The 12,190-nt window shown below is 37.3% G+C and overlaps 1 protein-coding gene across 1 annotated transcript; it reads right to left on the bottom strand.

The window, feature by feature from the left end:
- Positions 1 to 1,248: 1,248 nt before the first annotated feature.
- Positions 1,249 to 5,940, bottom strand: LOC112506042. Its single transcript, XM_025110070.1, has 9 exons — positions 5,929 to 5,940; positions 5,541 to 5,808; positions 5,333 to 5,432; positions 5,131 to 5,258; positions 4,971 to 5,055; positions 2,014 to 2,089; positions 1,702 to 1,758; positions 1,553 to 1,615; positions 1,249 to 1,458 (listed from the first exon to the last, which is right to left on the bottom strand). Exons 1-9 carry the CDS (start codon positions 5,938 to 5,940, stop codon positions 1,249 to 1,251), a joined length of 999 nt encoding a protein of 332 aa, XP_024965838.1.
- Between the last annotated feature and the right edge of the window lie 6,250 nt (positions 5,941 to 12,190).

The following is a 12,190-nucleotide window of genomic DNA, read 5'->3' as shown; positions in this document are numbered from 1 at the left end:
GTATATTAAGATAGTTAAGGCAACCAACACTATAGAAGTGTTGAAAGTTTGGAGAAAAAGTATCAGGATTGTTATCCCAATTCTGGAAAGTGGCTACAAATTATAACTCTGCAAAATAGAATGCAGGAGACGTTGGATAAGTCTGTGGCGTTCAGACTTGTAAGTTTGGTTAAAAGAAATCCAGACCTCAAATATGTTTGGAGAACCATACTACATACTTGAAATTTGTATGTTTATCATTACCATATTAAACAAGCGACCATTAATCAGACTTATAGTTCAATAAAATAACTTTTGGAAATAAGTTCAATATGGGAGATGATAGTCTAGAGTTATTTCATAAATGTTGAAATAACTTTGTAGTGATTCTATACAGATTTCAGGGCTTTGTATAGGCAAGACATAACTTCTGCATAAACTATGCAAATAAATGTTATATTTCTTAAAACAACTCTAAGAATGAATTTGGCGGGTAGTACTTAGGAGTTGCTTTCTATGGTTACAAGTTCTTTTCAAAGTATCACTGTGGAAAGAAACAGTTCATCAGTCTGCTAAGTCTGAGACATGAGTAACAATACATCAAAGGTTCATTAGTCAGCGTTATGTACTAAATATGTAAAATGAGTTTCAGAAAACATTTGAGGCATAGCAAACTAGAATTCAAACATTTGCATAGGCGAAGCAGAACGACTGCATGGACTATTCATAAGCTGTGTATGGTAGTTCACATGGTGCTCCATCTAGAAAATAAGACTTTAGAGTTGGGTTGAGTGAACTCTTCAAAATGACTCTTCAGACCTATGTTGTAGGACTTTAACTCCAAATGTGAAGTTTGTTTAGTACTACTTTGGAGATGTCTTATAAGGATGAAAATTTAATGCACATTACAACTCTGGAAAACAACATAGCAAAGTTCTCGTATAAGTATGGAAGGCAACATCTCATAGTTATATTCCAACTCTGGGAAATAACTCTCACCAATTAATCAAGGCCTAGACGGATTCAGAGTACTCCTTCTCATTGCCTACTTCTGAAAAGAACATTCTCATTAAAACTTGTGATTGGCAAAACGAACACAATTATGTAGTCATGCAAATAAGTTTAATATTAAATCCAAAACAAATAACAAATAAAGCGTATAGCAAAATAAAAGCACCAATTCAGAAATCTCTGTTCAAACCAAAATCCAACCACAAAAGAAATACCAAAAAGAAGGTTGAATGTAATTGTCCATCAAAACCAAGAATATCACTTTTCAAGTTTTGGAATTTTTAGAGTTTTGGTTGCCAATCCTTTCCCTTCATGATCGGCATCATAAGTACCTTCAAAATTACGTTTACGATCAATACCTTTACCAAGCCTTTTCTCATACAACTTCTCTTGTGATTTCAGACTATCTGCTGTACTCTTATCCACATCGGAGGGTGTTGCATTCTCACCAGTACATGATACATCATCCTTCAAATAAGTTAATAGTCAGATATGTCATTTTAAGAAGTAGTTGCTTTCATTTTAAATTTACAAACTACATTGAAGGTAGCATTTATAATACCTTTAACTTCTTTTGAGAACTGAAATCTGTTGAATGAACATTTACAGATTCAAATTCAGCAGGCTGCATAATAAATCATACAATAATGTTACACTAACAAAGATTTGAGACTAAACTGGATGATAGTTTCTGCCAATGATAATTATTACCTGTTGAGCAGCAAATCTCATCTCCAATTCATTCAAGATGTTATCATCATTTGTTAGCTTTGAAATACCATAAATAAAACAACTATTTTTTATGTTGTAATCATTTATGTCGATCTTTATTGCAAATTTCTAATCAAGCAAAACATCCAAATCGTCCGGAAACATATCCAAATCACCATGCTGGAAAAAAAATCAAACACCTTTTACATTAACAAACATTTGGAAACAAATAAAAAAATTCAAAAAAAGATAAGACTTCTAATCATACCTCTTTATTTTTTTATATAATTATGTTGCAGTTTGATTCAAAACCTTGTTAGCTTCCTGATCAAACAATGTCGATGATACAATTCCAGTATCATCTTGAACTCTCAAAGGAATTCTGAACCTATATCATTATTAAGTCAACATTAATATAAGAATATAAAAGATAATGAAAAGTAGTGTTATGTAGTTGTAACTTACTTTGGCAAAACATCAGTTTTTTGCCTTTTGCATCTATCAGAAGTACATTAAAAAATTTCCGTTTCTTCAATCATACTCGATCCATCATCTTTGTCTGTTATAGTGTACATGGGTCAAACCTTTCGGTTACACCTTTTGCAACCCATGTAAAACCAAAGAATGTGTTTTTTAAATGCTTTAACTGTTCCTAATATAATTAGTGATTTTGCCTGTATAAAGTATGTTAGGACCAAAATTGATCCTAATTATTCTAAAAGTTTTATCAAAGCAATCGGGGCCAAGGATGGAAAATCTGAAGATGCTGCTGTGCTGAAACGACTAAGTCTGGAAAAAAGACCAGAGCCCCTATGGACGACCAGAGCCCCTATGGACGACCAGAGCCTCTATTTGTATTGACCAGAGACTGTGGACTCTAATTCCTTTAGGACCAAATCCCCTATGGACGACCAGAGGTGTGATGAACGTCCATAGGTGCGATGAACTGCGCATCTCTATAACCCCTCTRGTTGGTCTATGCTCTGGATGACTATCTTCAGAATCTTGAAGGATGGTGCTGATCCCATTTTCGATAATGATTATTWCCTTGTTTATAGGATTTAGTTACCTTATTTATAGGATTCAGTTATCATGTAAATATCGCCTATATAAGAAGTGATACAGGTATAGAGTAGAAGTGAGATGAATTATCAACACTTTGTAACACACAGATTCAAAGACATCACATGAGAGTCGATTAGGGTTTTTGAGAGATTGTATTTTCCATTCAATAAAGAAAGCGGTGACCGATTTCTATTCATCTTCTTCTACAAATCTCTTTTTAAATTCTTTTACATTACTCTACTGTCAGATCTGGGTTTAACAATTGGTATCAGAGCCAAATCGATTAACTTATATCGATTCGATCTTTCTGCAGTAGATTCAATTTTCTTGAACAATACTCTTTCGTGAACTGCTTCCTGTTCGACTGCAGTTTGGACCCAAAATTCATCGATTCATCATATGATTACATGTTTTAATCAAATTCATTTTAAGGGATTTGTTCTTGGATGAATACGAACCTATTTTGATCATAAAAAAAATTTGGTTTATTTGATGGAGTTTCTTGGAGTCAGTCGAACTTTTGAACTTTGATTTTGTCACATCTACGCGTAGGCGTTAAGCAGGAGTTCATGGTTCTCATAGCCTAAGGCAATTGGCATTTTGTTTGTCAAACTTATACTTATCGCCCATATCTTGAGTATTTGTTCATAGTCTCTCCTTGTAAATCTGAATCTGTAAGAGCTTAAAGATTTATTTACCTGCAATCACCAATCCTATATGAATATGGCGATCTTCCTTCATGTTTTGCCCTTAGAAGCATCAACAACAATACTGTCAATTTTCTTTGAATTGACCTGCTGTTTCTTGAAGTCATAAAGCTTAATGTTTAATTCTTCTCTCCAGTTCTCAATTCCAATGGTGTTTGCTTTGGTTATTCAAGTTATCTCCAATTGGATCAAGCTCTAAAGCTGAATTCCTACTCAACTTGCGGTTCAACAAAATATTCTTTGTTATAAGACTGGTTGCACCGTTTTGTCAAGAAATTCACACATTTATCTACCCCTTAGTTGGACGAATTTGCTACATTTGGGGTTAAGTGGCTATTCTGTGCTTCAAAGTATGTGCTGGGTTGTAGGCAGATTAAAGCTGCATTCTGTGCAATCAGTGGTGCTGCATTCACATTGAGTCTGATTTGGTCTAAGAGTTGAAAATGAAGATTAGAGAGCTACATTCAGGGGGGAGCTTGAAGATTCCACCCATACCAAGCACACTAAACCTTTATTGAAGAAAGCAGAGGGGAGAAGACCTAAAGGCTTCATGAGGATGCTTGCTTCATAAAACTTTGGGGGGAGATTGTTAGGACCAAAATTAATCCTAATTATTCTAAAAGTTTTATCAAAGCAATCAGGGTCAAGGATGGAAGATCTGAAGAACCTGCTGTGCTAAAAAAACTAAGTCTGGAAGAAGAGCAGAGCCCCTATGGACGACCAGAGCCTCTGTTTGTATTGACCAGAGACTCTGGACTATAATTCCTTTAGGACCAGAGCCCCTATGAACGACCAGAGGTGCGATGAACGTCCATAGGTGCGATGAACTGTGCATCTCCATAACCCATCTGGTTGGTCTATGCTCTGGATGACTATCTTCAGAATCTTGAAGGATGGTGCTGATCCCATTTTCGATAATGATTATTTCCTTGTTTATAGGATTTAGTTACCTTATTTATAGGATTCAGTTATCATGTAAATATCGCCTATATAAGAAGTGATACATGCATAGAATAGAAGTGAGATGAATTATCAACACTTTGTAACACACAGATTCAAACACATCACATGAGAGTCGATTAGGGTTTTTGAGATATTGTATTTTCCATTCAATAAAGAAAGCGGCGACCGATTTCTATTCATCTTCTTCTACAAATCTCTTTTTAAATTCCTTTACATTACTCTACTGTCAGATCTGGGTTTAACAAAGTACAATATATTACGATTAAATGCAATTACTGAATGAATAGAAACCACATTAAAAAATAAGTACCTCAACAGTTTCACTAATTTCAACAATATTTGCTTTACTGGTTCTATCTAGAAAATCTTCACGATATGAATAAGACAATCTAGAGAGCATTGAAAGCTGTTGTGACAATTTAGATTCGCCACTCTCTCAAATCAAACTATTGAATTAGGAATATAAGTAAACAACAATGTATATTAAAAAATATCTCATATATAAGAGAAATAAATAAAATAATATTTGCCGACCTATTCTTAAAATCCCTGATTTCATCAATTTCATAATTGATGAACAACCTCGTAACATTAAATGAATTAGAAAGAAATGGTTTTTCTGAAACAAAACAAAATAACTGAAGTTAATACAACAATGCTTAAAAGAAATATATATTTTATGAGTGACACAAACCTCGGTAAATCTTCACCATTGCAAAATGAATTACAAGAATAACAACCCCGTTGTCCTTGTGATTAGAAACATAATCACTGAATTCCTGAGCGAATGCATCCCACAATGTATCTTGGATTTTAATCCCCCTAAATAAATCGTAACAAAGGAATTATATAGTTTGTGAAGATTGTTGTTAGTCAATTAAAATAAAAATACTTACTCCAAGTCTTGCATCTCAATTTGCATCCGTCTCTTCAGTTTTCCATTGTTGTCTGGAAGACTGACCATTGTCTCACAAGCAACGACCTCACCATTTACATCTATATAATGATTAAAAAGTTAACATAACTAACTTTAACCTGAATGATAGCATATGACATAATTTATTTAAAAAATATAGTAAAACTGAAAGAATTTAATTGACTAACCAATTGCTGTATGTTCTGGAATAATTTTTGATATAACATTTGCAAACTTGACTAATGAAAAACCAAACATGGAACCCTTAAAATCCCGACAATTGGTAACAGAGGTTTTGTAATACAAACTTAACTTTTTTGAATTATCAATTAACTTGTATTTGGACGCATGTCGAGCAATTGTAGGATTTTTTATCAGTATGGCAGCCCCTTCATGAAGTAAACTTTTGAACTTAGGAACCCATTTCTGTAGAACATTGGCATGGATTTTAGTTCCCTACAAACATGAAAATGGAAAAGGAACGAGTAATAATAATGTAAAGATATTAAGAATCTGACATAACAAGAAAATATGATGAATACAATACTAAAGATCGAAAAAGAAATAAGAATTAACCTGCTCATCCATTAATAATTTAATATCATCTCCATGGAATATATTTCATCAGGATTCTTAAACACTGATTGATTCCATAATCAAATGATTCTAGCCTTCACAGTGAAGTCATCCTTTTGTATGTCAAGATCTTTAATCAATGTAACATTCTTCACACCCATTATTCTGTAGAAGGAAAAGCATTTATCAATTAATCAAAATTATGAAGTTGTGTAGTCTATCCAAGTTATCATACCTTACAGCAGGTAAGCAATTCGTGTTGGTTGTTGTCGTTTGAATGTGAGAAATGTTGGCAATCTGAGTGATAAGAAGTACGAAAATTGAACCACAATTTAAAACCACGTCCCATGATGAAAAATCGGAATATGAAAACAACTTTGAAACAAATTTTCGATTTTATGGGGATTACAACCGATAATGACTGAAGTTTTGAATTTTGAATTTAAAATCTACATCTAAATCTAAATCTAAATCTAAATCTAAAGTAGGTTAATAAAATAAATTAAAAGATGAAAGGGAAGGCCATTTTTACCGCAGTTAAGAAGTCTGAATTTTGCGTCGCAGGAAGCCAGACTTGTCTTATTTGGATGAAGTTTGTGTTTTTTAGAGTTATCATCAATGATGTCTTATTAGTGTGGGGAGAAGATGTCAGAGTTTTCTTGTGTGTTATGCGGGTTTTTTAAATGAGGAAAATGGCTTCAGATTTGTCTTCAGTTGTCAAAGATAACTCTGGACTTTAACTCTGAAATGTAGGAATTCAGAGTCCTTTTGTTAGAGTTGAACTAAATCTGGGCTTACCTTTGATTCCATGTAGTTCAGAGTTGTCTTCCTAGGGTAGAAAGTGTCTATGAGCATGACTCTATCTCATGACTTAGCTGAATCCTTGTAGGCCATAGTTGTAACTCTGAACTCCAACGCGATGAACGTTTAGAGATGTATTATAAGTCTGGCGAACATACTGCGGAACTCTAGCACTTCAGACTTAAAAGTTTGGTGGGAAGTCTATTTGTCATCTTTAGGGATAAAGTCTGAAGTTTTATTTTCAGATCTAGAGGTATGGACTATACAGCCTTCCACAATTCTACAGAGTATAAGCTTGTAAAGTCATTCTTCAGAGTTATGTCACCCCAACCTCTTTCCAAGGCATAACCCACCCGAAATGTACATTTTGAACTCTGGAATCTACTATTCTAGACTTATAAGTTCTAACTCTGAAGTCTTCCTCTCAGAGTATGGAGAAAAGTCTGAAGGCTCTTTACAGATTTGGAGGTCTGAACTAACAAAGAAAAAGGTTTTGTTACAGACTTGGTAAATACCTAGGACACAGCTTTGACAATCTAGGATCCAGACTTCCGACGGAATTCTACATTCATACCCACAAGTTTGAAAACATTTCAGAGTTAGAAAAGGAACTCTGAATTCCCCAGACATCAAAACTTGTAAACTTTCACGTCCAAAATGTACCTAACCCGGTTCATTACCATGTGTTGATATATGATTAGACCAGCTATTAACACATCTCATAAATGCAACTAAACAATTTTAAAAAACACGATAGTTTATAATTTGCATGCTTAATGATTCGATTAACTACTCTAGACTTCCATGTGTCACTCTACAAACAAACCTTTCGAGTTCTTTGTTTAAATTGAAAACCATATATATTCCATATTTGTCAATCGTCATCACTCCCGCCTTTATTTTCCTCATACAAATTTGCCACTTGCGATCACAGAATACCAAAGCAAACCACCAATGGCTAACTCATAATCGAACGTCCAGAAAACAATCCACATGATCAAAACCTGCTTCGAACCCTCCTCCTCCTCTGATTCTGACAATGAGGTCAACCAGGATACTTCTATCCTGATTGGAAACATTCAAGTTGCGCTCTAGGAGCATGTGTCCCTTTCTTTAAAAAATCAATCCCCATCATCGAACACTGGATTCAATCACCCGACTCCGATTCCAAACCCAAATGATGAACAACTGTTGGTCCCTTGAGGGTCTACAAGATATGTGTAACAGTTTGTAGAAGAGGGGGGAGATGAATACATAGACAATATTTTCAAATTTAAAATGTATATTGATAAGAGAAGATCAATACAAATTTTACAAGACTGTTTGCGGAAAGATAAAGTAAGAAAACCTATCTAAACAATCTTTTGTTACACACAAAATCTTAGCAAATGAGAAAAAAAATGATGTAAAGAAAAGTTCTTTACTTAAGCTCTAGAATGCTCAAAGTAAGAATTAGGTTAAGAGAGTGTGTTGTGCGCACGCTCTGCATGGAGAAGAAACACTTCTATTTATATCCAATGCATTAAATGTTCCTTTGCTACAATGAATAGTACAAAAAGACTACTCATGAACAGACATCCTTACCTAAAGTTGGTGGGTAATAGAGTCAACTAGTCGGCTTCGTACCGTACTAACATTTAGAAAGGGTATGGGTTTGTCCTTTGTGTGCATAAGGACAAGACAACAACAATCGTGCTTGGCAAGCCTCCTTTGATCGTTGAGTGCTGGAATAACCTGGAGGTCTCTTCAGTATTCGCCGAGGCTTGAACAATATTCACACATATGTAGACATGCTTGTAATCACTGAGTACCGCTTCAGATCATGTACTCGCCAGTCTCTAATATTCAGTTTCAGTCTTCGACTTTGGCTGAAGGTTCTTTGGTGTGAGTGTTGTCTTCTTGAAGTATCGCTATCTCTGATTGAATTACAATACAAGTTCTTCAGTGATCACTGAACAGGCTCAGTGATGATCGCTGAAACTGAAAAGACAGAAACATAAATACAACGTACAAGTGAAAAGGGATTATCATCATATCACTGAGAAAGAGGTTCAACAATCTTCCCTTATTTGATGATAACAAGACAACATAAAGAAAGTTGTCTTATCAAATAACAGTAAGGAAAAGGTACATATAAAATACATGTCCCTTTTTACTATTTTGGGATCTTTTCCACTAAGTCAGTCTTAGCTTGTGAATTTTCCTTAAGTTATATCTAAGTGAAAATTACAAGGATGAAAACTGAAACTGAAAGCTTATTCACTGACTTATAGATTGTCAATGAAAGTAAAAAGTAACACTTGAACTCATGGACTTGTGTCCCTATTACTTTTTTCAGGGACATTTTTCAGTGAAATACAAGAAATACTCATTTTATTATCATTGGTAATATTACAAGTAGTTCAGTACGTGTCTAATACTTATAGACTAGAAGATTAATCACTAAAAGTAGACATAATAAAATAGATTTACAAGGAAAAGTGGACAATATTACAAAGAGAAACTAATCTAGAACACTCAGATCTATGTAGCTAGGTACATCTTTCACCAAGGTTTCTTCGACGTAGGCATTCCCTTCGTATCTTTAAGTCCATGACTTTTCCAGGCATTCTATCATCTATCTAGAGTAAGAGGTAAACCAGATGACCCATTGGACATAGATGTAGCTCTGACCTTCTCTGAAATCTGACTTCACCTTCATAGTCAAGGAATATAACTCCTAACTGAGGTTTGAAATGCACAGCATTGGGTGTATAGGGACACTTGTCTGGCAAGTCAAGATTCAGCATAGAAATGTCTATACTCTCATGACCCTTCAGGATTTCATCTAAGGAGAACGTTGTTTCATGTTCGTTCCTTAGGAATGGTCCATCATTAGGATCATAGAGCTTTTGTTTCTTCTTCCCACCTTTCTTTAGAGAAGGCCTGTCAGGGACTGCGACAAATCTGGATATCCGTTTGATGAGATCGCTGATAGTGTCCTCGATAGTCGCCTTATGTCTTGACTTGGATCGCTGAATGTCTTTCCTGATCTCCATCCATTTGCTGTATCCATATCGGCCAAGGTAGGAAGGGTACTCAGTGATGGCATCGAGATTGTCTTTGGTGATAAGCATTGAGACCAGTGCTCCACCATCTTTTGAACGTCCATTGATGCTGACGCTGATGATCGGGCAAGGACTGACTCTTTTCTTTAGCTTTGCTTCGCTCCGTCGTTTGTCCTTTTCCATCAGCTTTAGGCTCTTCTCATGCTCAGCTTCTTCAATGGAAAGTAGTTTATCCTGGGCTTGGACAACATTCACCTTCTTCTTAGACTTTCTCTTGGGCAGAATCTTCTCAGCTAGTGACTTGGCCAGATTTCAGCTGTCTTTAGTCTGCTTCATCTGAAGCTCTAGCTCTTGTTCAGCCCTTAATGCCTCGAGTCTTTCAGCTTTTGAAAGAAAGTCAAACTCACCACCACTATAGGTACGAAGAGGGATTTTTACTCTAGTATGGTCGAGTGACTCCTTTAGCTGAGCCATTTGCTGGTCGATGGGAGCACTGGAGACAGGGTTTTTAGGGACCCACTCCAGTCGACCGCAGGTAGTTGATGGAATCTGAAGTTGATACAGAGAAGTGACTACTACCTGAGAGGTAGAGTCTTCAAACAAGGGTTGAGAGATATTGAAAAGTACCTTCAGATTCCCTTTTTTCAGCGACCGTTTTGCCTTTCGACTTATGGTCCTGGTTCTTTGATGGAGCAGACTCTCCTTCTCTTTGCTCCCCCTGGGATGCAGAATCCCTGAGGGAGATTCCCGTGGTGGTGGTTGTTGGCTTTTGATACTTGATGGTAAGGTCATCATCATCATCATCACCACCACCACCACCATCTAGGTCACTTCCCGGGTCTGGGATAGCAGGTTCATCATCTTCATCATCATCATCATCATCATCATCATCATCATCATCTTCGTCTTCATCATCATCATCATCATCATCATCATCATCATCATCACCAGCAACAACGGTGATGGGAAGAGCATCATCCCTAGGGATGGCATCACTGCCTAAGATGAAACAGCTTCGGCGGTCGAGATTACAGGAGCAGCAACAGCTTCAGCTCTAGGAGCTTCAGCTGTAGAGAATGCTGGAGCGGAAGCAAGAGCAACATCAGATGGTCCAGCAGCGTTGGACCTCATCTCCCCCTCTCTGGCTAAGACGTGAGAGTATAATCCAAAGAGTTCGTCTACGCGTTGATGCTGGAGAACCATTATTTCCTCTAGACTTGACAGAGCACTGGCTAGAGTTTTCGTTGCCTCACGCGTCTCATAGAGCTGAGCACGATCATCAGTAGAGAAAGAAGGCGGGATCACTGGAGCTGGTTGACGGACATCATCCAGGATCTGCTGAAGAAGTCATGTCTGCTGAAGAGAGAGAGCCTGAGCATCATCAGCCCTGCTGGAGAGAACAACAATGGCTTCAGTGTTGGCTCTAACAGCGTCTTGGAGAGTCAAGAGCTAACTCTGAACTTCTTGAACGTCTGCTCGGAGGGCTGAAAGGTCTGCTTCAAGGTCAGCCTTGCGAGGCATCTCTCGGTGAACTTTAGTCATCCTACAAAAAACTGAATCAACGGCTGGGAGGAGGAGTTTGACATCAGATGCCATGTCATAGTCATCATCAATCTCTTCATCCCCTCCGTCTGCTTCCTTCTCTTCTTTTTCCTTCTCTTCTTCAGCATCTGGCTGATGCATAGAAGAAGGACTTGCAATAGAGGAAGGGTGAGCAACAAGAGGCTCAAGGTTAGTAGAAATGAAAGGGTAGGAGGATGGAATACCTGAGGAGCCATCAATAACATCCAAAGGATTTTCACTGGCGTGAGCAAAGATGTCCTCGAAAGGATGGACATCTGTATGCTGAGGAGCATCGAGAGGAGCAACCTCAGGTCCGGTGGTGTGTGCTTCAGTATCAGGGAGGACGGTCGTTGATACATCATCAACATGTGTAAAGACCAAGGAATAAGGAGAAGAGAAAATGGTTGAGAAGAGACGTGGGTGTTTTGCGGTGGCGGCGCTGATATTCACACCTTTAGTGATTTGGGTTACTGAGGCGGATGGGGTAGGTGCCACTGATACGACAATGATGGGAGGAATCACTGAAGAGCTAGGAGGGTTAGCTAAAAATTCCTCGGAGTTAAGGCTAATTTCAATAGCTGAAACCTGTCGAGAGGTTTTAGCCAAAGACGTGGCTATCCCATTTTTGGCCTTCTTGGCTCTCTGAGGAGAACCAAGAGTTGGTTGAGAAGGTCGTTTGGAGGAGGTTTTGGTGGCTGGGCTAGACTCGGGGGGGGAGGGGAGGGTTTACCCTTGTCATGGCCACCTGATGAGAGGAGGTAGTGAAGGACACTATAGAAGAGAGTGCTACATCACTGTCCCTCAGTTTATGATCCAGAATCCTGGATCCAAGCTTGGAACCATGGAGGTTA

The sequence above is a fragment of the Cynara cardunculus genome (assembly GCF_001531365.2).
Source record: "Cynara cardunculus var. scolymus isolate 2C chromosome LG 2, CcrdV1, whole genome shotgun sequence".
NCBI classification, from domain to species: Eukaryota; Viridiplantae; Streptophyta; class Magnoliopsida; order Asterales; family Asteraceae; genus Cynara; species Cynara cardunculus.
Note: the sequence above shows the minus strand (reverse complement) of the source record. Positions and strands in the feature narration are given on the sequence as shown.